Source organism: Lepus europaeus, chromosome 6 (assembly GCF_033115175.1).
Source record: "Lepus europaeus isolate LE1 chromosome 6, mLepTim1.pri, whole genome shotgun sequence".
Classification (NCBI taxonomy): Eukaryota; Metazoa; Chordata; class Mammalia; order Lagomorpha; family Leporidae; genus Lepus; species Lepus europaeus.
Window position 1 is genome coordinate 118251519 of NC_084832.1, and position 25683 is coordinate 118277201.

Here is a 25683-nt window from a genome sequence, read left to right on the forward strand (position 1 = left end):
CCCTAAACCCTGTGGCTGATTTTCAGTCTTCACCTGTAATTCTTATCACTTCCATGATTTGCCCTGAGTATCTCTGTTTTGTTTAAATAATTGTGTGTTTTTTTTTAAGCAATACAAAGTTTGGGTTTGGTATGGACAGAAAAGACTTTTAGCTGACAATAATTTTTTTTCAGAAAGTAAATGCTCATCTTCATAAAACCACAGCAGTGTAATCAGAGAAACATATATAGGTTGGCATGGTCACTAAGATTGGCATTTCCTCGGTAGTTGATAATAAATTAGGTTTGTAGCAGAAATAAAAAGGAACGGAAAAAGAAGTTGAATAATTTCAGTGTTTGCAAACCATTTATGTCAACATTGTTGGAAAGATTTTGAAGAGTGGGCCCTTGTTACAAAAGCAAAACTGGCCCAAGTGACTAAACAAATGGATTAACTAATTCATTTGGCAAATATGTATTGCCCTGCTCGGATGTGCTGAGTGTTTTGCTAAGCGTCTTCTGTGAGCTGCCTCATTTCATCCGTATGGCATCTTGCGAGGGAGGCCTTATCGTGACCACCCCAGAGGCAGTGGAATGGAGGCTCAGGAGGTCGCCTTGTTGCAGGTCAACAGCTAGAAAGTAGTAGAAGCAGCTTTTGAACCCGTGTCTGTCCGAACCAGCTGAGATGGACTGCGCTGGTCTCTGTCTCAGGTGTGTGGCCCATTTGGGTGTGAAACTTTCTTAGAATTAGCTCTTGTTGTCTTTTCTTTGGAGATACAGATATGTGGCACATGGATCCTGTGAGGCCTTGGATAACAGATAGTGGATGCGCAGTGTTGAAATAACAAACCCAGCAAGGCTCTCATAAGAAACAACTAGAAGTCTGCCTTATTTTTAATCAATATATAAACAGGGAAATATATGTCTGTAAAGACGTATTATTTGTATTTTGCTAATCGCTCCCTGTCATGTCTGCTGGACAAAGAAACTATGGTGACAACTGCTGTATCTGCCATCGCTCTGCTCGACAGCTGATGTATTATATACCAATTCATGTATTTGCTGTGGGCTGCCCCTCTGCTTTAAAACATAAACCCTATCAAGGCGGGGATTTTTGTGTCTTCTGTTCCCTGTGGTACTGCCAAGCCTCAAAGAGCACCTGGCACGTGGTAGGTACACAACGACTATTTGTTAAATGAGCAGAATGACATTATTTCTAGAGTGTTGATACTTACATATATTATTCATTTTCAGAGTAAGTTACACCGGCACAGTGAGAGGTCATATGAAATGGAAAAATAATAATAATACCTACTACCACTCCAGGCACATTATCTATGATCCTAAAAACAAATTGTAAAGTAAGCATCACTTCCTCCGTTTGGTAGGGACACTGAGTGGTCCCCTGGTGCAGGCGTCATCCGGATCTCAGAGAATTCTTCTTCGGGCTCTGCCTTGGCAATGGTGCTTCAGCCACGCAGGGGAGCGGCAGATGACAGAATGTTCTCCGGCTCTCTGCAGTTCTGGTTGATAGCGCTGTCAGGCTCCCTCCAGAGAGGTGGCCAGGCCCTGTAGGTGGCCAGGCCATGTAGTGGTTGAGATCCGGGGTCTGTCCTCTGACAGGCACAGCTGTCGACTCTGACAGATGTCTGATATGTGCCGGGGAGCACAAAGCCTTTCCCCATCTATGAAACGGGACTTGGTTTCGACGTGGCCGCTCGCTCTGACACAGCGCTTGTGTTCAGGTAACCCTGATTCTACAAGCAGTGCTCCCCACAGGCCAGAGTGAGGATCATGGTAACGGAGATAATGCTCCAACAGTATCCTGTCATGAGTATTTGACTTCATTATCAGTTATTGTTTTTAGCCTCTTACTGTGCCTCATTTATACATTAAACTTTATCATGGGTATGTATGTATAGGAAAGCACAGGGCATGTAAGGCTGGGGTACTGTCTGTGGCTTCAGGCGTCCACGGGTGGTCTTGGAATGGATCCCCTCTGGATAAAAGGAACTATAGCACTGGGATTTCTCCCCTGCACCTTTGTACTGATTCTATCAGCTGACGGCAGGGATGCCAACCAATTAGTAAAGAGCAATGCGCCGAACATGCTTACAAACCAATCCCACTTGGTCACCAGCTGCTTCTGTCCAAGAAGGGACATGGAGGAGCCAGAGGCGGGAATGAGCCAGAGCACTTCCGGCGATCGTGCAAAGCTGATGGTGCACATCTCTTCCTGACTCTGCTCTGTGACTTGACTTTGGTAGAATTCACACCATGGAAATGAGCCAATGCTACCATTTGCCCTGCCCCGGAGGTTGAACATCTGCCATCACACCACCATCAAGGTGGTGACTCTGGAGGTGATGGCTTTGCTTTGGGTTGTGCCCATTCCTGATGTGCTGGGAGCCACAGCTCCTCCACAGAGGATTCAGAGACGTTCCCCAGATCACCAAGCACGTGCAATGAGCCTGCCGGCTCTGGAATGAGCTTCTATTTAAGTAGCAATGAAGATAGGATTTTTGTTCCCAATTTTAAGGACTTCCGTAATAGCAAAGATTAAATTTGGGGGAGGAGGGAACAATAGAGACAATACTTCTATTATTATTATTATTATTATTATTTATATACATGTGAGATCTTCAAGAACTTTGTGGAAATGCATTTGTGTAAAAAGTATACAGGATGTCAAGAAGTTTTTGTACCAAAATAGACTTGTTGAATTCCATTACCACGACCTATCTGAGATATTTCTATATATTCTTAATATAAAAAATCAGGTATAATGCATGTATACCTAGGCTTTTACATTTCTGTAACCTTAGGGTTTTTTTTCCTTGTAAAATGTATTCCTTATTCAGAGTTATTTATTCACTTATTTGAAAAATAGAGTGAGAGGACAGCAAGAAAGCAAGAGCAGGCAAGAGAATCTTCCCTTCCTCTGGTGCACCCACTCTCCAAATGCTAGGCCTGGGCCAGGCCAAACCAGGAGCCAGGAAGTCTATCTGGGTCTCCCATGTGGGTAGCAGGGACCCAAGCACTTGAGTTACCATCTGTTGTCTCCTAGAGTAGACTAGCAGGAAGCTGGATGGGAAGGAGAGGCAGGACTTGATCCCAGCACTCTGATAGGGAAGCAGGCTTCAGTCTGAAGTGGCAGCTTAACCTGCTCTACACACCCACCCTGTAAAATGCATTCTTGAGATGATGAGAGTAGGGATGGGTTAATCCTTCCTAAGTGCTTGTAAGATGTAGATATTTGCTTATCACTTACCAAAAACAACTCTGTATAGGAAACTCCACTACAGCTATCACTCTGGACCCCTTACCACTATGATAACTCCACCGGAGGCATCAGCACTGAAAAGGCTGCATCTATAGCTTTGACCCCTAGTTCTCAGAGAGTGGCCCCCGCCTAGCAGCAACAGTGTTACCTGGAATTTGTTAGAAAAGTACATCTGCAGTCCCCAGCCAGAACTTGCACCAACAGCTCTGATGGTGGGAGCAGTTCTTAGCAAGCCCACCAACAAGGCCATCAAGTGATTCGGAACTCCTGGACTTGTCTGACCATCAGGCAGTGGCAATCAGAATCCAGTAAAAATACTTAAGGCTAAAATGTTCTCTCCAAGCCTTCTGAAATCTTGATCCAATAAACAGCCCTTAATAGGACCTCATGAAATGCTCTATTTCTTATTACGTAATTTTCTGGTGCATTATGTGTTAATTCTCCTGGGGAAGACTGCACTGTTAACAGGCAACAACATATTTATCATGTGTTGGACACGGACTCTAAGAGCTCACCTTAAGGTATGTTCAGTCGATGAAAATCCATGGATGTTCTCTCAAGAAATTCCCAGAGACACATTTACAGTTCTGCTACTTCTCTTGTTGATCAACTGACTGAGCAAACACAAGAGGAGAGTTCACCTTGTTACTATATTGATTGAATTCAAGCACCTTAATTACAGGGGTGAGAGTTGATTGACTTACAGGGTTGAGTCACATTTCAGGGACACGAATCAAAGTGGGGGTGGGGAAGGCTGGCGCGTGGGAGGAGAAGAAATCGTTGGGAGGCATTTGGGAGGGCAGGCTGTATTCCCCAGGCAGCCCTGTCAAGCGGCTCCGTCAACAGCAAAGAGAAGAACACAAATAAATTGGAGGTTGTGAGAGCGTCACAAGACCGGAATACAAATCCACATGACATGGGGAGAAGTAAAGACAGTGCTTCTGATTCTCAAAATATGCTTTAAGGTGACACCTTCTAGCCGTGACAGAAGGAAAAGGAAAAAAAAAAAATGATATGCAAGAAAATCAGTACACTGGTCCAGCACCTACCACGTATTCATAATACAAACACGTAACAGGCACCACGGCAGGCACAGGAGGCCAGATGACAAAAGCGAAGACAGGGTGTGACAGGACAGGGGACATGGACATCTAGAAGTGGACTCAGCATTCAGGGAACACTGAACTGTCGAACTTCCTAACCACAAGAGAGAGGCGGACTTTAGACTTTTTTTTTTTTTTTTTTGATCCGATGGCAGGAGCCAGGTGCTTCTCCTGGTCTCCCATGGGGTGCAGGGCCCAAGACTTGGGCCATCCTCCACTGCGCTCCCTGGCCACAGCAGAGAGCTGGCCTGGAAGAGGGGCAACCGGGACAGAATCCGGTGCCCTGACCGGGACTAGAACCTGGTGTGCCAGCGCCGCAAGGGGAGGATTAGCCTAGTGAGCCGCGGCGCCAGCCAGGACTTAGGGGTTTTTTTCTTTATGCTCAACAAATGACAGAAACAAACTTCCCAAAGCAGCTGAACATGACAATTGTCTTTTAATTTTCTCCCAATGAAAAATCACTTCAAGGTTTCCCTGTCAGCATAACTGCCCAGCTGCCCAAGGCTGGGTTTGACCAAGCTCCTCTCTGCTGGTTTTCCACCTGGTTTGTCATTGGCTTTGAGCTGTGAGTCATGCCTCAGTGTCTGCTCCGGCAAGTGCCTCCTGGGAAATCCTACATCGCTGCCTCCTTCCTGCTGTGTGGCCTCACCCCACCATATCTAATGGGAGCTCTGTCTGGACTCTAGGACTGTTCCAGAAAGGCCTGCTGCGCCTCCCTGCCCATTCACACGCGCTCCCCTCTCCTCGCCTGGGAAGCCAGAACACTGTGTCTCCCTGGTGTGTCCACAACCTGCCAGCTCAGGAAACAAGACTCTTCGTCTGGCATGAGCGATCTCTTTTTCTGTCCACTGGCCGGAGAGCCTTGAGTAACTGCTCTTCTAGAACGTGCTTACACTCCACACCAGTAAAGTCCGGTGAAGAAATGTTTCAACATGCAAAGTTGCGAGCGAGGAATTGGAAGCCTCCTACCCCTCCTAAAACCCATCCAGCCCTCTGGGAAGGCCAGGGCATTCAAGCCTTAGCGCAAATAAATACCCCATAGAGGGAACTAGAAGGGACGCTCTCAAAAATCAAAACGTTGATTGGTTTCTTAATTCTTGGCTATCTGTGATGTACAGCCGAAGTTACAAGCAGTGTTTTTAAGGTATTTTCTGTTTGAAAGATGCAGATTCTTCATACACGGGCAGCTTCATGGCGCCTGTTCGCACCAGATTCCCTGGACACGCCAGCCCATCCCAGGATCTCAGTGGCTTCACGCTCGCAGATACCCAGTAAATTCCGCTCCTGGGCTCAGCCCTCCTTCCTGAGCCCGGGGCCTGCCAGGCTGAGTGCGCCTCCGTGCGGGTTCATTATTGCCCACTGCTCTTGGGTCCCTCTTCTCCTGCTCAGTCAATGGCGAGAGCCCCCCGCTGACAGCTCAAGTCAGGAAGGCATCTGAGGACCTCCTTCTTCGGTCCTCATCAGTGTGGGGAGCCTCCAGACTCAAACACAGCCACTCTCCACCCTACCTGTCCCTGGGCTCAGGCACTCAGCTGTTCTCTGTGGGCAAAGTGCAGTCCTCACTGGCCTCCTCTTCCCAACACTGCCCCATCCGATCCCCTCTTCACAGCCAGAGGCACTGTTGTAAAAGCAAAGGCGAGCAAGCCCTTAAGGTCTACTGTTTCTCCATGCATTTGCCCCTGTGGGGCTCTCTGCCCAGCATATTCCTCTTTGTAGCCTCCTGATAGCTACTCCATGCTTGTCCTTCAAAACCCCACCTTTCCCCTCCCCTCGGTTCGTTACTCCTCTCATGGTTCTAGTACTTCCATGATGGTACACCCTACCCTCCTGACTTTCCCCAATGGAGTAGGAACTCCTTGGAGGCCAAAGAGTCCTTGGAGTAAGGAGCTATGTTTGTCTACCTCTTAATTCCTGGAGCCATACAGCAGCACAGGGTCTGGCTATTTATTCTAAGTCCTCAGGAACGTGCTGCCAAGCAAATAAGTGGAAATGCTTGTGAATGGGGTCACGTGTTCCTGTGCAACTTCTTGCTGGAAACCAGCTGCTTTGGAAATGGGACATTTTCTTCAAGAAAAGGCCCTAATGAGATTGCTGAGATGCTAGTCTGTTGGTCCTGGTTGTTGGGATGTGTGTTTTGCAAACAGGAAGAGGAAAGTCTGAGCCATTGCCAACCTGAGTACAGCAGCCTCCAGGGACAGACAGTTGGGAGGGAGTGAGGCTCCCCCGTGCACCTGCTGACGCAGACTGGCCAGGGGCACATGCGTGTGCTTAGGGATGTAACAAGCCCCGTGACATCACGGGGAGAAGCCTCCATCTGGTTTGCCACCAATACACAGAAAGTAGGTCTGTCTCTTGCTCTCTCCGTTCTGGAAGATCTTAACGTGAGACCAGATAGTAGACCCCTACAGGCTTTAACAAATCCACCCTCAGTTTCCTTTTTGTTAACAAGAGCTTTTCAAAAACAACTCCATCCTGGCTTGGAATGACAGCCACAGTACGGTGCTACGTCACTCTCACAGAGATGACGTCATCTACTGTTAAGTCACGGAGCCCAGCCTAATGACAGGCAGCTCTGTGTGGCTTTTGGCTTTGTACCCTCAACTAGGAGCCTACGAGGACCCAAGCAGATGTGGATTGTGGAACCAAGGGGAGAATAAGACAGAACTATTCCATTCGAAGGAGAGGCGGGCAGTGTGAGCAAACAGCTCTACCCTCCTCCCCATGGGGACAGTGTGGGTTTGAAGCTGCCATCAGGGTAGTTAGGTACGGATTATGACTATTACCAAGCCCCTGTCTAATGATTTGCTAGGTGAGTCACCCACCCTCTCAACAGCCAGCTCTAGGAACACTGCTTAGCAGAAAATGCAATTTTTTTGTTTTCTATCTTTTGACAGGCAGAGTGGACAGTGAGAGAGACAGAGAGAAAGGTCTTCCTTTGCCGTTGGTTCACCCTCCAATGGCTGCTGCGGCCGGCGCACCACGCTGATCCGAAGCCAGGAGCCAGGTGCTTCTCCTGGTCTCCCATGGGGTGCAGGGCCCAAGCACTTGGGCCACTGCCTTCCTGGCCACAGCAGAGAGCTGGCCTGGAAGAGGGGCAACCGGGACAGAATCCGGCGCCCCGACTGGGACTAGAACCCGGGGTGCCGGCGCCACAGGCGGAGGATTAGCCTATTGAGCCGCGGCGCCGTCCTGTTTTCTATCTTAAAGTGTAGAACTTTATCCGCACTTTAAGCTTTCCAAAAGTAAATGTGATTAGACATGCTTCAGTTAGAAATGCTAACTCATAGGTTTAAAGCTCCAGCTCAGGTATTTGGCCCAGCAGGTAAGATATCCCACGTCCCATATCCGAGCACCTGGTTCAAGTATGGGCTCCACCTCCGATCGACCTTCCTGCTGATGCATCCTGGGAATGATGGCCGAAGTTCTTGGGCCCCTGCCACCCATGCGGAAGACCCAGATGGAGTCCTGGTTTCACCCTGGCCCAGCCCTGACAGCACAGGCATTTGGGAAGTAAATCAGCAGATGGGAGATTCTCTCTCTCTCTTTCTCTCTGCCTTTCAAGCAGATGAAAATAATTTTTTTTAAATATAAGCTTATTTTTGTGGGAAAAATTTAAATCATCATAATAAGCATTTTTATGAGCTTTTTGAAGACCCTCCTCATGTGTGTGGCTTTCAAAAAAATTTTGCACCAAAGTATACTTACCTTTAAATTCTATTTTCCATGAATGTTTGGAGGTGCATGGGTATGCTTTGGCTATGTCTTTTGTTTCCTGCCACCATCTGACTCTGGCCCATTTGATAGAGTAATCCTCCTCAGATTAGGAAAACACTATCCTGTTCTCACTGTAAATCCCTCAACTCCTCTGCCTGGACACGTGTCTCCAGTTGTGTCATTCTCCTGCTTGAGAATTTTCAAGGGAGCTCCACTATTTACTAAATTAGTCCTAGATCCTTACCTTCCTATCTTCCAGCTCTGTAATTTATTTCAAATATAGGTGTATGTTTTCTATTCTTTTTTAAAAATAATTTAATTGTGGGAAGGGGGAGAGCACCAGATAGACAGCCAGAGCTCCCGTTTGCTGGTTCACTTCCCAAATGCTCACACAGCTGGGACTGGGCTGGGCTGAAGCCAGGAGCCAGGAACTCAACGCAGGTCTCCCACATGGGTGGCGAGGACCTGGACCATCACCACTGCCTCCCATGGTCTAGGAGAAAACTGGAGTGAGGAGTTGGAGCTGGGTACTGAACGCAGGCACTGTCATAGAGGTCTTGGGCATCTTGACCACGAGGCCTAAGATGCACCCCCAAATTTCCTGTTCTTCCAGCACACATGGTGCAGCCCTGTGTGCACCACACTACACTGTCTACGTGCAGCAGCTCTCCACCCGAGCTTCCTGGCTAGAATCCTGGCCCCATTATTCACTATCTTACTCCTCTGCTTCCTCATTACCAGGATCACAACAGCACCCACTTTCCAGGGTTTCAGATGACTACATGAGATATGCACATGTTCTTCCAAAAATTCGGGGAAAAACAAAATTAAAAGGTTAATTCTGGTGCCAAAGTATTTTCAAATCCATGCCAAGTTTTTTCACAATACAGTTTCCATGAATTTTTGCACACGCCTTGTGTATACACGGTAATCAACCCTGTCGCCTCTTTCAAGGATCATCACAAATCCACCTGTTGTGTGAAGCCTTTTATCATGTCCAACTCAAAGAAATTTCTTCCTCTTTTTGTACTTCTCTGAGTAGCATCTGACATATAATGCCCTGAGACTACGGAATATATGCATTTAGTTTTGGTCTCACTTGGGCTATAAACTGATTAAGGTTGAGGACGTTCTATTCATCACTGTATACACTGCGGAACCTTGTGGAGCACCTGGTGCGCCAAAGGGGTTACTAAATACTGGCTAAACTGGGGGAAAAAAAAGAATGGAGTTCACTGTTTTAAACACTGTGCTCCACAAATTGGGCGGGAAACACAGCACAAAGATAAGGAAACGAAATGAACAGCTGAACAGCTCGGCCACACGGACGTGACTGGTCAAAGGCACCGACGTGATGTCATTAGGACCTTGACCTGCCTGCTAACTTGCCTTATTCCATGTTCCCCACTGCAGGTCTGCGTGGTGGCCTATCTTGGCTTGTTTATGCTTTGTGTCTCGTACCAAGTCGATGAACGGACGTGTATCCAGTTTTCTATGAAAGTAAGTTGTGATTTTTCTTTCTCTTTTATCACTGCATAGCAAGAAACTCGAATACAAAACAAAGGAGTGCTTTCTAAGGGGTTGTATGCTCATATCTGATGAGTCTAGAAATTGCATTTTTAAGGCAGGCCAAAAAATGTTTTAAGAGGGCATGGATCCAGACCCCAAGGTGATACTGGTTTGGTTTTTTTTTAAGTTTTCATTTCCGTGGACGGGGTTGGCCCCGGAGCATGTGAAGTGTGTCCTTCGGTGTCCTTAAAAGGAATATTGAGAACTCGACAGTACAACAAAACACTTGGCCAGTGAAAAGTGTCTCTATCAGCACCTACTTCCGTCTCTCCGGGGTTATTTGGAATATTTTAATAATGAAGCAGTCTGAGAGTATTTCCTTTTGTAGGTGGGACCACTGAGACAGAAAAAGTACATTGGGTGCATCCAAATGCCCCGTGCCAGGAATCTCAGGACAAGGGGGGAAGGCCGGGATGCGCATGGTTTGGCAAATGTGCATGTCTTTCATTGGCATGTGATTTTTTTTTTCTCTGTAAGCACAGTGCACTTGGTGGGATCCAAGTACACAGCACTTTCACTACACAGTAGAATTTATCCCAGAATGAAACCTACATATTCCCTTCCAGAGTTTAAGGATATAAACACCAAATCCAGCAATCAGAGCTAGGAGAAATCAAATCCCTATATTTTCTCTCAACTATGTGGTAGAAAGAGAATAAAAAGCTTTCTGTGTTATTATTTTTTGTCCATGCAATCATTTGCTTTTTTTATATAAGAAAACATAAGCAATTGGATATCTGAGGAAGGCATTGTGGCACAGCAGCTTCATCTGCTAACTGGGACACCCACATTCAAGTCCAGTCCCCACTTCCAATCCAGCTTCCTGCTAACGTGCATGGGAGGCAGCAGATTAAGTCTCAAATACTTGGGCTTCTGACATCTACGTGGGAGACCTGGATGGAGTTCCTTGCCACTGGCTTTGGCCTGAATAGAACATCCCTGGTTACCGTCAGCACCCAAGAGTGCACCAGCAAGTGGAAGATGGATCTTTGTCTCTCCCTCCCTCCGCCTTCCAAATAAATTAGTCATTTCTAAAAGACTGGGTACACTGTTGATAACTCCAACAAGAAAACTTAAGACGTAAGAGTAAAAACTTGCCAATACTAGCTGGAAATTATCAAGATGAAAAAAATAAAACATGTTAGAATATTCTCAAATCATTGAAGCTATTAACAAAAGAAGTGCTGATACTTTTAAAAAAATCATGCTGTGAAGAAGTAATTAATGGATTTTTTAAAAAGGTTTATTTATTTGAGAGACAGAGACACAGAGAGGCAGAGGCAGAGAGAGAGAGAGGTCTTCCATCAACTGGCTCACTCCCCAAATGGCTTCAATGGCTGGGGCTGGGCCAGACCGAAGCCAGAAGCCAGGAGCCAGGAGCTTCCTCCAGGTTTCACACACGTGGCCAGGGGCCCAAGCACTTGGGCCATCCTCTTCTGCTTTCCCAGGCCATAGCAGAGAGCTGGATCGGAAGTAGAGCAGCCAGGACCTGAACCAGCTTTACCTACTATGCCACAGCTCCAGCCCCAATTAACTGATTTTAAAAGTTCACACTGTATGAATTAATTTTAAAAGCTGGTGAGATATAACATATGTACAGAAGAAAAACCATCTTTTATTGTGTATAGAAGAAATAGTTAGGGCCAGCATTTTAGCATAGCTAGTAAAGCCACTACTGTGACACCAGCATCCCATATGGGCACTGGTTCAAGTCCCAGCTGTTCCAATTCTGAGCGAGCTCCCTGCTAACGGCCTGGGAAAACAGTGGAAGATGGGCCAAGTGCTTGGGCCCCTGACACCCATACGGGAAACCTGGATGAAGCTCCCAACTCCTGGTTTCAGCTTGATGCAGCCATGGCCATTGTATTATCTGGAGAGTAAACCAGTTGATGGGAGATCTCTCTCTGTCTCTCCCCCTCTCTAACTCTCACTTTCAGTAAATAAATAAATCTTCAAATAAAAAGAATTATTTACCTAAGAGTGGTAACAGCTACAGGTTATTTTAAAAAATAGAGTTAGGCTTTGTGTGGATAGGCCTGCATTTGGAGTTTTACTTTGTCTTTCTGACAACCTTCTTTAAAAGAAAGTTTAGGGGTTTTTTGGTTGTTGTTGAGCAAGGCTTGGTTAAAAAAGAAAAAAATAAAAAGATCTGATGAAGACTTGGTGGAAAAAAAGAAGCCAGAAAACTTGGTAAGAAATGGGCTCTTAAATTACAGGAACTTCATTCAGTTGATGAAAAACACTATAAACTAGATTTTCATCAACTTTCCGCTTTCCCTCCAGCTAACCCCAGTAAACAGGAGAAGCCAAAGCTTCAGAGAGGCTCCAAACCCACCTCAACATCAGCACCTTGGTTCAAATAAGGAGCAAGGAGGACAAAAAAAAAAAAAAAATAGAAACATAAAAATAAAGGGATGGAAAGAAAGTGGGGAAAAGTTACTGCCAACGGCAGGCTGAGCAGTCGCCACTTGGAAGCTCACACTGCCCGCCGTGTATTCTCCCTGCGATGGCCGCTGACAGATGTGGGGCTCTGCTCTCGCCGAGCGTGACCCTTCCTGATGCTCTCTGTGTCATCTCCAGGTCGGGCGTGAGCTTCGGCCAATCTCTGGGCTCTCCACTGGCTCAGGAGGGCACAACTGACTCCCACTGTGCTTCCCTTGGTATTTCAGGTTTGGGGGGCTGGGGATGGATCACATCTTCATAAAGCACCACTCACCAGCGTAACGGCCACTTAGTGTCTCCCAGAGTGACCATTGGCTTCAGCTTTGTCTGGGAGCTCATTCCGGTCTCCCCAGTTCCCAGAGAGCAAGCACTCTGCCCATGGTGACCCTCTGGTCCTTATCTTCTGTGTGCACACATGCACATATACTTTTTTTAAGATTTATTTTTTGAGATTTATTTTTATTTGTAAAGGTCTATTTTTATTTCTTTTTGGAAGGGAGAGAGAGATCCTCCATCCTTTGGCTCACTCCCAAATGGCCTCACTGTCTGGGGCTGGACGAAGCCAAAGCTAGGAACCTGGAACTCCAGTGGGGTCTCCTATATGGAAGGCAGGGGCCCAGGCACTTGGGCCATCTTCCTCTGCCTTTCCTGGTGCATTAGCAGGGAGCTACAGAGGAAGCAGAGCACCCAGGACTTGAAGCAGCCCTCATATGTGATGTGGTGTCACAGGCGGCATCTCAGCTCTGCACATCACACACTGATGTTTGTGCGCATGTGTGGTTTTGCTGGCTTCTAGCAAGTTGAAGAGGCTCAGTTACAACTGAGCAGTCGCTGTGTTTGTGTATGTGTTTACATCCTTCCTACGAGCCAAACACCTCTCACTACTCCCCCAGGTCCGCGAAGAAGACACAGCTGGCATTCTTTCCATGTCTACTAGCTTGTTCATTTCACAAATACTTAAATGGGGCTATGTGTCCCCGACGCTGTTCTAAGCCCTGAACAGATACCACCTCTTTCGATCCGACAAAGTAGGTGCCTTTCTGATTGGCACTTCAGGTTTACCGATGCAGAAATACAGGTGCACATGGATCGATCGATTTGCCCAAGGACTATGACTAGTGAGGGGAGAAGCAGGTGCTCACCCAGGCAGCTGGGCTCCCTGGTTCATGCTCTTAACCCTCACGCAGTACCTCTGTGTACTTGTGAAATGGCCTTGGGCAAATCGTTTCGTCTCTTAGCCCAAAGGTCATCCCTTTAAAAATAGACAAAATTCCCATTTCAACCAATGGGCTTTTCCCAAAGATTGTTGCAGAAATCTGCTTGCTAGAAATGTGTTTGTTGTTGCATTGGAAGTAGCAGGGACAGTACAGGAAACCTCTCTCTCCCCTGTTCACATTCACTGGTGACAAAGCGTGCAGGGGGGCCAGGTGGGAAAGTATCACTTTAACATGGGCCTTCCTTGTTGGCAGTCATGGTTGTACTGATGTTCCCAAAGAGTCCCCTGCTCTCTGTGGGCTACAATAGGGAGGCACCCAGTGGATGCAGGTACACAGCATGGCCAGCACAATTTGGCTGTTGGCACCAAGGGCTTGACTAAATCATCAAGCCTCAATATTCTAGAACAACCCGGAATATTTCGAATACTCTGTCCCATCAGCCCTGCACAATAACCCCCTCCTTTTTTTTAAAACCAGTCTAAACACTCCAGTTTTACATAAAATATAATCAGAATATACTAGAGACAGCATCAAGGCACTGCTTCAGTATCACAAATTAAATTTCCTTTAACATTTTATATTTCTTGGGCAAGAGTTTGGCACCACAGTTGACACCACTTGGGGCCTCTGCATGCCACAGCGCAGGAGTTAGGTTTAAGTCCCAGCTATACTTCCAAGTCCAGCTTCCTGCTACTGCACACCCCGGGAGGCAGCAAGTACCAGGGTTCCTACCACCACTGTGGGAGACCCGGAATGAGTTCCTGGCTCCTGGATTTGACCTGGCCCGCCACTGGATGGCTGTTGTGGGCATTTGCGGGAGTGAACCAGTGGTTGGGAAACCTCTGGCTGACATTCAAAAAGAGCAAATAAAAAAAATAAAGCCTTAATAATGCCGCCACTTTTATCCATCTGGTTCTCTGGTTCCACAATACTACACATGTTGGGTGTGAGCTGTTCTTGGGGTCCTGAGATACACCACGTTTCTACAAACAGCTTCACAGACGGAGACACACAGGTCATCTCTGAAAACCCTTCCACTTATCTGAAAAATCGTGTGTGTGTGTCTGTGTGTGTCTCTCTGTGTGTGTCTCTCTGTGTGTCTGTGTCTGTGTGTGTGTCTGTGTGTGTTTGTGTGTGTGTCTGTGTGTGTGTCTCTCTGTGTGTCTGTGTGTGTCTCTCTGTGTGTCTGTGTGTGTTTGTGTGTGTGTCTGTGTGTGTGTTTGTGTGTGTCTCTGTGTGTGTGTGTGTGTGTGCATTTTCAAGGTAGCATTGTGAGAAGGTCCACAGATCCCCTCCACTGCCTTGGTAAAGACGTATTAAGGTATATCAAAACACAAATGGCTTTGACTAGTTCCACGCTCTCCCAGAGACCCAGACACACGGCACAGGTGTGTCCGATTCCGGAGGTTCCCTCCCAGGCAAATCAGACGCTGCCTGGGGCACAGCACTCTCCTCCCCACTCCGAGGCAAGGGAAACAAAATTTTAAGTATTTCACACTGAAGACTTAAAGTTGTCATTGTGTGGAAATCACTCATTTGGAGGACTTTCATTCACATATTTCATAGTTTCTTACATACGTTTTCATTTTTGAATTAACATATAATTGGAAGTGGGAAGAGAGCATATTCTTGGCTTGAGCTACGTTGATCTGAACTTGGCAACGACTGGAACTAATCTTACTTTAGGGAGTTTTCACTCAACAGAATTGTTCCTTGTAAAGAGGAACTTAACATTTTTTTAGAAAAAAAATATTTGAGAGGTAGAGTCAGAGAGAGAGAGAGAAACAAGTGAGTGAGTGCAGTTCTATCCACTGGTTCACTCCCCACATGCTCACATTAGCCACGGCGGGGCTAGGCCAAAGCCAGGAGCCAGGGACTGAATCCAGGGCTCCCACGTGGGTGGCATGAACCCACCAACCACTCTGCTGCCTCCCAGGGTGCACATTGGCAGGAAGCTGGAATTGGGAGCAGAGGCGGGACTCAAACCCAGGCCCTCTGATATGGGATGGGGCTTCTTCACCAGTGGGCTACGCGCCGAGCCCGGGGAGCACCTTTTGACTGTCAAGATACAAATCTTGCACCAAACACGGGGGCCCCTGATGCTCACCTGGACCTCAGCAGGATGACATTGAGAGGAACGTGGCCAGCATGTGCGTCCAACCACAGGAACATTTCTTGTTCTGCACCCTGGACTGCAGTTTGCTCTCACCCAGAGATCGTGGGATCTGTCAGAGTTATTGCACGTGTAAGCCAAAGGGCTGAAATGTTTGGCCACTCCAACGTTCTTTAGTGGCACCGAGAGAACTGGGGCCAGACTTTGTCGATCCGCAGCTAACGTGGAGGCCAACGGCACTGAGGACCTGAGTGGCCAAGGGGCCACTGCTCAGGAACCACATGTCAGTGCCCTGTCCGAGGGCACAGCTCCCGTGTCAGGCGTGCGTTGATTCGCTTTGCAAGTCGGCATCCGTGGTCTTTGTAACCCAGAGAACTTTCCTCCTGCTTGTCTTGCAGCTGCTGTACTTCGTGCTGAGCGCCCTGGGGCTGGTGGTGTGCGTGCTGGCTGTGGCCTTCGCCGCCCACCACTACTCGCTGCTCACACACCTGACCTGTGAGAACGCCCCTGACTCCTGCCAGTGCAAGCTGCCGTCCTCGGAGCCACTGAGCCGGACCTTTGTGTACCGGGATGTGACTGACTGTACCAGCATCACGGGCACCTTCCAGGTGTTCCTGCTCGTCCAGATGGTTCTGAACTTGGTCTGTGGCCTTGTGTGCTTGGTGGCCTGCTTTGTGATGTGGAAACACAGGTATCAGGTCTTTTATGTGGGGGTCAGGATGTGCCCCCTGTCGGCTTCCGAAGGCCAGCAGCAGAAGGTGTAGGAGTCTTGCTCAGAATTGGGAGAGAAAATGGCACACTGGCTAGCTGAGGTTAAAAAAAATATTGTTAAGGAGAAAGAGAAAACTTTTGCCAATATTGCTCTAAATGAATATTTTTTATATTTTTTTTGGGAAAGAAAAGAGCATTTCTTCAGGTTTCTATTGTGTTTTTAAACATTTGTATAGGTACAACAAGATATACACTGATTTGGGGGCTATTCAAAGTCAAAAGCACACCAAACTGGGAAACAGTGGCATAGATCTGTCCTCACAGTCCGGGGTTTACTCTTAATGCTCACTTTCGCCACCACTGATATACAGCTTTCTGGTTAATACGGTCTGAGGTTTGTAGCGGCTGCCCCAGGTCCTTCCCGCCTCCTACCACTGTCCCCACGGAGTCTTAGAGAAAGGCAAGGTGTGGAGAAGTCACTGGGTAACCAGGCAGAATCTCTTCGTTTCTCCTACTGGAGATGTTGTCAAGGCCCAAAATATGAGCGAACTTCAAAAACCTCATGGGAAGTGGAGTTCAAAGTTTATTTTGCTGCCAAAAAATTAAGATCCACTCATACACAGGGATCTTCAAAAAGTTCACAGAAAATGCATAATATGGAAAAAAAAAGATTCGTGGATTTCAGAATTTAGTTTGGACCAAAATAAAGTTATCTTTTAATGCCATTTCTGAAGTGCCCTCATAGCTTGGAAAGCAGAGCAGAAAAGGAAGAGGCTTTGCAAAAATACAAGTAATTATAAACACCTGGGCCAGGGCGGCGGCCGTCTCAGCTGCCTTCGCTTGGCTCCGTAAGTAGATCACTAGCGCGGGGCTTGGCAGGGCTCTCTGCTTCTCAATAATTGAAATATGGTGGTAGTTGTATTCTTAATGATGTAGAAGGTTTAAAAATAATTACATTACGCTTCCATTCTATCATCTACAACAAATCATTCAACCTAATTTCTAGCTAATTGTTAATTATAATTATGCTCAGAAGTCTATTTAATGAGCTCTGGCTGTACTTAGGCAGCTCTGTCAGTGGAAAGAGAAATCATTCTCATAAGAGAAGAGGCCTAAAGATTCTTTCTTCTGAAAGTCAAGCGTTATAAGGGAAAACTTTTTTTTTTTTTAATTAATAGCTCAGGATAAAAACACCAATTTAAACAAAAACAAGAGCATTTGTAATAGGAAGTATTTGTACAAATAGCACGTGTGTGGCATGTTGGAGAGTCTCTCTTTGCAGCTAAATAGCTTTGAGGAAGGCTGGCTAATGCAGATGTGTTCTGTGCACAAAACTGTATTTGCTCATAACCCCATTATTGATTCGTAGGCACAGCCAAGCCAGCGGCTCACAATTCCGCTTTCAAGTCCTTATTTAAGCACTGCGTCCTTTGATTAGAGGGTAGTTTTTGTTTTGTTTTGGAGTGGCCTGACTTCAAGCCCAAGTCCCCGGTGATGGGAGACGTCTGAACAATATCTTTGTTGTACAAAAGGAGCTCAAAACGGAATTTCATGCAGTTTCGATGTTGTCAAGAACTTTCTCGACCAGTGTAGACAGCTGAAAGCAGAAATTCAAGACAGCGGTTGGGCTGCACCTGCCTCTCCACACTGCCCATCGATACGCTTTCCTAACAGTGAAATTCCGTAGTTAAGAGAAAGGCATTTTCTTGTTTGCCCTGGAAGGCAGATGAATAATTCCACTGATGGTGATAGTGGTGCCAATCTGTATAGCATGGAACTTTCCAAATTGAAAGCAAAATGGTCAGTCGGTCAGCTGGGGGACTGCACGTACCTTGCATGTCTTCCAGGTTAAGGACCTGATTAACAGATGTCACAGCCTAGGAAGGCTGTGACTCGTTTATTGGCAGCTCAGCAGATCATCTCTGGAGTAGGAAGGATCACACCCAGAAACTCCATCGACAGGACACCATGCCTCCTGGTGAGGACCCCAAAATCTTTTGTGCCAATCACTGAATCCATTCAGCTCTTGGAGGAGTTTCCTACGTAAGAAGAATATGAGAGAGAGTAAGCCATGTTGCAGGCTGTCCCCAAAAGAGTAGGAGCAGAGCTTTAATGCTGGCTGCCAGAAGCACATCCTTAACACTTTCAGCCTACAGCTTTTTATAACGGACACTGCAGGTTTTTAACGTGAGAAAATCAGACTCCCCCCACCCTTATGGTGCTCTATGCTTTCCAAGTGATTCACAGAATATTTCAAATGGTAGAATAATTTTAACCGATAGGCTTCTCCTTTCCAAGGAATGCCACCAATAAGAGCTGACTTTGATGTTAGTATAATAGAGTATGGGGTTTTGCTATTGATTGATAGAATTATCCTTGAATCACCAAAGAGAGAGAAAAAAGGATTATAAATGAAGGAATAAGAAAGAAAGAAGGAAGGAAGAAAGGAAGGAAGGGAGGGAGGAAGGAAGGGAGAAAAACATCCTTTGCTGCAAGCTCATGGTAAATTGATATGTGTAAGAGTTGTGTTTCATGAATAACAAACTGCTTTGGGCTGGGTTTGAAGTATTCTGATGTTATGTTTTGCAAATATTGAAGTTACAATAACGACAACAGAAAAGGAACAGACACACAGCTTTACACTTAGCAAAATGTTACATTTAAAATCTGACAAGGAGCCAAGATGGTGAGTGTCTCCCCCAAACCATAACACAGTCAGAATTGCGCAATCCTCCTCCTCTCCCACCGCCTTCGGGAGAAGTAAGTGAATCAAGGCTCTGGAAGGCGGAGGAGCAGCCGGGACTTGGCAGCACTTGAAATGGGAGGAATACAGCAGCCCAAACGTACAGACTTTGCAAGCGAGCGGCCCGATCGGGCTGTGCTCTCACGTGACAGCCATCTGTACCTCCCTGGCTCGGTCCAAACGTGCGTAGGCCGCTCCTTGGAGCCAGGCCTAAAAATATAGCTGCACCAGGGCCCTAGAAACTGTAGTCAAGTAACAGGCCAAACTTTCCCCCCCTTTTTGGATGAGAAATGTGTATGATCTCTTCTGAGAGCCTTCCAGCTGCACACATCTGTGTATGGTTCTGACAGGGAGGACCCATTATATATGTGTTTTCCTTTCATGTGCAGCACATGAGAGTCTTTTCATGTTCTTGCGCTTCCCTTCTTGCATGCAGCCTCTCTGGAAAATGTTGATCGACTTTTAGTGACGGGTGGGATGGAGGGTGATCGGGGGAGACGCTGAGGACAGCGGCCCAGTGGTTACTGAGAGACGCAGAAATGAGCTTGGAAGTCGCCTTGCAGAGCCAATCACGTGCTGTCACAAAACAGACTTTTGCATCGTCTAGCGACTGCCCAGAACTACTGCTGCGTAGCCATACACTTCTGCAAATCGGGCTGGCTAGCATTCCTCACAGACTCAAAACTCTATCTAATGTTTTAGATGACACCGCGTCCAGGGTAGCGTTCAAAAGAACCGATGGCCAGATAGTCTGACCACAGTGGAAACATTCGTTTGGATGAAGACTTCGTGGTTTAGCCTTTGAAATGGATACCCTGGTTCACGTCTTCTGCTTTTCTCGTACTCTATTATCTTGAATGGTGATTCTCCCCCTCGAAACTGCTGGTCAGGATCTTGGTGTTGTGGTTCCATCTGTCTGGCACTGATCAAATAGCGAGAGGAAAACAAAGTATTCTGACATGTTTGAGGTGGTTGTGTTTCAAGAGTATGTGGATAGCGCAGAGTTTCTTTATTAATAAAATTCTTGTAATCCCTGAAAACATGGTGTTTGGATGTGCTTTAAAGTGACCGTGCACTGTGCATGAACTATCTCAGGTGGGTGTTGACTTCAAACATCTGATTTTGGAATAGACAAGAATTCAGTCATTCAGGCTCCTTTGTGGTTCCAGCCCCTATTTCTATGTTCATTCTGCAACCATCAGAGAAGACCACGGCGGCAACTGCAGAGCAGGCAAAAAGATTTTCGAGCTGGAAAAATCACGTGCACGATACCTGGAATGCTGGGTTGTAATCTGTATCTGTTAATGTCAAAGCATGGCCCAAAGAATGGGATACACGTTGGGTGCCCCACATGCAGTCCTGTTCTACAACTGATGATATGGAAAAACACAAAGCCTTTCCCATCTCCGACCTGGATTCCAGGCCCTCTTCTTCCCAGCTCTGAGGCACTTTAGATCATTAATTAGACTAGAGAATGCAGTGGTTGTTTTTGTTTCATTAGAAGAGCTTGTGGAAGACAGAAGAAAGCGGTCATGATTCCACACACGTGCTCTGAGCTGGACTTCCCTCCCTCAGTGCTGAGGGTGCTGGTCTTGGGTCTGGAAGTCTGGCTGTGGGAATTTGGGTCAAGCCATTCAGCCTGTAGTGACAGGCGATCCGCAGAGAAAAACAGACCTGCTCTGAGCATCATGGGCGAGGTGGTGCTCCGCAGGGCAATGGGCTTAGAGAAGGGGCTCAGCGCGTGTCGGTCTCTTCCTTCCTTCCAGCGTGTTCTGTGTAGCCTGTGACCCGATCCTCACATCGCTCTAGAATAGTAGCTCTGCTGTCTCCTTCTGCGACTTTCTTTTCTTAAACCAGAAACATCATGCAATGAGCCTCACATAGAGATTCTGCATTTAAAATTAGATAGGCCCAAGTGTTGTTGCTAGACATTCAGTACATGGAATTATGTGCAGGTTGGATCCCTCCTGGTTGATCTGTACATGCGGTGGTGTGTGAATGGGGCCATTTTGTCAGTTCTTTTTCCAGGCAGAAGTACAACCCAAGGCACTTGTCCTGCTTTTCACAAAACTTCTAATTTCCTATCATAGAAGCATGTTTAACCCAAACTTTTAAAAACAAATCTTTACTGAGCGTTTGTACACTGTCAGTCCACTGCATATTAGGCTGTAATGTACAGTCCATCATTTGTTTAACACCAACCACCAACCACCAACCACCTCTGATAGACTTCACTCTGTGGGTCATTAATTCTCATTCAAGAATCTGTAAAAAGTTTTCTCTCTTGAGTGAAGTCAGAAAATACCTAATGGAGCTCCATTCTCCAATCTGGACATAAAAACATCAGTCATAGATTTTTACATTTATGTTAAATTGAATTATTGAAATTTTACAGCCAGTCACCTGCTTTTTCCCTTGACATATTCTCTCAATCTTCATAGGTCATGAGAAGTTATTATTTTTATGTGTCACCTCTATGTCTTTTAATAAGCCTTTAAGACATGTAGGACTAACATGAGATACTATATTACTGTTTTAAAAATTCAGATCATAGTTAGGAGAAAATAAAACTAACAGGTGGGAATGCCAGCTTGGAAACAACTCATTTACTTCTTTCCAACAAATATGTACCTATGCTTACTGATGCTTTCCAAAGCTCGGGTGCATACCGGGAGTCTGCTGAAGAAGGGGTGAAGGAAGATGTGTTAATCAAAGGAATGGGGGCCATACATACAGACCCTAACCCTAATCCTAACCCCAACCCTAACCCTACAGCAGTAAGCTAATACACAGATTTCAACTGCGATACGCAGTCTGCCATTTAGCAAGGTGCTCTCTGCTGTGAGGGGACAAGGGCGCTTGGGGTTTCCCCCAGGGCACGCAAGCTGCTACTGCTGCTTCCACAAGAAAGCTGTCAGAGAGGGAGGCAAGGGCTCAGGCCCACCTGATGCTGCCTGGAACTGTGGAGGAGGCCTGGATGCCTTTGGACAAGGGGACGGCACCGTGAGACGTCGGTGGCCATGTTGGAGCTCCCAAACCTCGAGACTCTGGGCCACCTCTTCTTCTGGACGGGACGTGACTTCCACCCAGACCCTGCTCCTCCGACACCTCACTGTGCAGCCTTTGCCCAGCCCCGCGTGGCTGCAGAGAGCAAAACCCTCCCAACAACCACAGGGCATGGGACGCTGTGACCAAGGAAGCGACGGCAAGCTTGGGAGGTCCGCCCCCAGTCGGTCTCCCTCCAGCTTCCTACACACAGGACCATTTGACCACTCGCTCCCCAGGGCTGTGCCAGCCACAGTGAATTGTCAAAAACACAGGAGCCAGTGTGCAAAGTGTGTGACTGAACTTGTCACTGACCTCAGGGGTCTGGCTTTCACTCCGGATCGAATTTAAGGGCTCAGAAAACGGGCAGTGTTGCTTCAGATGCTTTTCTAGCAAGAGTAGACTTGATTCATTTTTTTTTTCTCCTGGATTGCAACAAAGTATAAATTTTGAAAACCAGAGAGAGAGAGAGAGAGAGAGAGAGGTTACTTCCTTCTAATACAAGGAAGCTTAGGAGCTGAGACATAGCTGGGCCACTTAGCCCATGGCTAGGAACTCTGATAAATGCAAGGTGCGGCATCATGGGGTGACCTGGGGCTGAGCCGGGCACGCTTCAACCCCTACTCCCAGATTCTAAAGCCGCCTTGGGGAAGCTACCCCAGGGGGCCACCTCCACTTCTGGATTTAGGTCTCTTCCTCTGCTCCTGGGCTCCCATTGCTCTTCTGGAGAACAGGGCCCCTCCCCAACTCCAGCCACAGCCACAGCTGCCTCTTCTTCCTCCCTTGTCCCATTTCTATGAGACTCTACCAAGGTACTGGTAAGCTAAGTGCAACTGGCTAATACCGAGGCATCCATAAAGATCACTTTTGCTTCAAGGCTCTATTCCTGGAGGACTGAAAACCAGACAGCCCCAGAGAAATGAAGCCTGAAGCCAGGGAGCCGAGCCCTCAGCTCAACAGCGTGGGTAGCCACCCTATGGCCTGACCCAAGCCAGCACACAGTTCAGAGAGTGGTCGGCTCCGGCTCTGACACCCACCTGTAGCTAGGCGGGCTGCCGGCTCTACCTGGCCAGATCTCTGCATGGGGGAGGTATCCTGGCAAAGTCCCCAGCAGGGGATTTTTGCTCCCAGGACTTCAGGGGGAGGGCATTTGATGGTGAAAGGCAGGATGAGGAAGGGGCAAGAATTCCAGCAGAACCTCCTTGCCCCCCGTGCCTGGCTCCCCGGATGCTCCTTGGGACGACCTGGCGAGGGTGACCAACCCCCAGCTTCCCTGCGCACCCCCACAGAGCACCCTCAGACGCTGGCGGGGCCTCACCCTGCTGCCCGGAGGAGGCCCTGTCAGCCAAGAAGCGGGAGAAATGCTTGTTTCTTGTTGGAAAAATCCCCACACTGTAACTTCACAGGGTGATTTTTTTTTTTTTTTTAATTTCCAAAATGTGTTTTTCCCCAGAGTCCTTGAGCACAGCCCTGTGGCTTTCTCCCTCCCGGTTTTACAGTCCATGTGCCTCGAGCCAAGAGACTTGGCTCGGCTCCTCCCTGAGTCAGAGTCTCGGCTGGTAGCTGAACCCAGGAAGCCCTGGCCCCACGTCTCTCCCTGGAACCACCAGACCACACAGCCTCCTGTGCTCCACCCTTTGGCTGGGTGTCCTGCCTCCTCTTTGTTTGGAAAGAGATGTCTTACGTAACTCCACAACCTACTAAATGCTCCATTGTCTTCCACTTGGGAGAGCTCAGAATAACCCATTAGTGACTTAGGAGTTATCTCCGAGACAGAATCTACAGAATCTCTTACTCACACGTATGCACAGCCCCCCGTGGAGCCAGCCTCACCTATCTCACTGCGGTCAATAATCAACAATGAGACTTAACGATTGTGGTCCCGCGGGAGTTCAGCACAAGGTGCAGGAAACACACGGGCTGGTTCATCCATGGGTCACAGCTCTTTGCTCAACCAGCACATGAAAGTCATTTGCAGTGCAAGATTGAGATAGGCATGAACAGTTCTGATCTGATTATTCTCCTACTAATCTGATTTTGATCAACAGCTGATGAAAGGGGAGGTGTGTGCCATTGGAGACACCCAGGCAGTGAAATCAGTGTCTCTTATCTCACCAAGCAGGGATTTAGTTCAAGACTCCTATTAATAGTCCAAAGCACCAAGACCGGTGGATCTCTGCCCTGGACTGCGAGACCTTCTGAGCAGAGTGACAGAAACCTGTGTGGGCAACGTCTTCTCCTCCGTCTTGATTTCCTAGGAATCCGGATCGGCCCTGTTGGGATTTTTAGTAATTACTTTAAGCTGAGACTTCCAGAAAAAAAAATATGTACCGCTTAGGATTCAATTAAAAACGAGGGGAAGCTCTGCGTGGTGTTGCCAGGGAGCCTTCACGGCAGGAGGGATGGGGACCAGGAGGAGTGAAAAGCCGCACCTGGTGGTGTTTCCGTCTGGCTCTGCTGCCATGGCAGCCCTGGGGAGAGGAGCGGGAGATGGCGGGGCCCGCCTGCTGCAGCCTCTGCTCTCTCTCCCCCTGAGACCGCACCGTCTCGCCAGGATCCCTCGGGCCCCTACTGGTTTCTTCCTGCTGCAGACGCTATCTCATCTGGGACTAGCAAGGTGACGTGTTCAGGTGGAGGCACAGTGCTTTCCCCTGCTCGGTGACACGAGAGTCCTCCTCCACGATTCCAGAAAGCGTCCCTGAACCTGGTGCCGGGCGGCCGTCTCCACCTGCCTTGTGAAGCATCCGGGCAACACCACGAAGAGACGTGAGAGGCTGTGCATCCCAGGTCCCGCAAGGCCACCACGTCATGCACCGCCACCAAGTTCAAAGCCTGGCTCCTGGGACAGCAGCTGCCAATCCGAGAAAGCAAGGAATGTTGCTGTGCTGAGTTTTGGGTGCGAAGGTGGCTCGCGTCTCATTACAGACACTCCACTGGGGTTCAGAAAGCTGAGCACAGAAGGGGCCTCCCAGTCTGGCTTGAAACAAGGGATCTCCTAAGGATCGCTGAAGACGCCTACAGCATCTCCGCTCCAGGGTCAGGCGGGAACTACTTGTTCACCTCCCAGGACTGATTTGGGGGGCATGTAGTTTGAAAATCCCACCGGCTTTAAAATACTGTGAAAACACCCCTACTTCTTTTGATTTCTTCTTCTCGGGAAACAAGGTGAAGTTCAAGGTCATCTCAAACGGAAACACTGGACTGCTTCCATTTTATTTTGATATAATCTGCATCCCACATGGGTGCAGAATACTCTGCAAAGGGAAGGGCAGGTGATTGGCACAGCAATTAAGACTTCCCTTGGGATGCTCAAGTCCCATATCAGAGTACTTGGGTTCAATTTCCAGCTCCACGCCTAATGTTAGCTTAACCCTGGCAGGCAGTGGTGATGTCAAGGAGTTGGGTCCCCACCATCCAGCTAGGACACCTGGATTCAGTTCCTAGCTTGGCTTTGGGTTGGACTGCCCTAGCTACTGTAGGCATTTGGGGAGTGAACCAGCAGATGGGAAGGCTCTCGCGCTCTCTCTCTCTCTCTCTCTTTCTTCTTTTCAAATAAAAATGAAAAGTGAAAAGGGCAGTAACTCAAAGGGCGGTGCTCTCAACAGAGCTCAATAAATTGTTACAAATTCACATTCTTCAATGCTACCTGGCCACATAAGAAGGATCTAGAATAGAATTAGGAAGAAATTTCTTAATAGGAATGTGTATGATATGCAAGAAATTGGCAAGGGAACTTGTAGAATCTCAATTGCTGCAAAATAGGAA

At 47.5% G+C, this 25683-nt stretch overlaps 1 protein-coding gene across 1 annotated transcript in view; it reads left to right on the top strand.

Annotated features, from left to right (window-relative positions):
* SSPN (sarcospan) overlaps positions 1–19904 on the top strand; it is a 35716-nt gene extending 15812 nt beyond the window's left edge. The window contains exons 2-3 of the mRNA XM_062194961.1: positions 9492–9578; positions 15818–19904. Of these exons, the coding sequence (XP_062050945.1) occupies positions 9492–9578; positions 15818–16183 (453 nt within the window). The 3' untranslated portion in view covers positions 16184–19904. The remainder of the gene's footprint in view (positions 1–9491; positions 9579–15817) is intronic.
* Positions 19905–25683: the final 5779 nt, after the last annotated feature.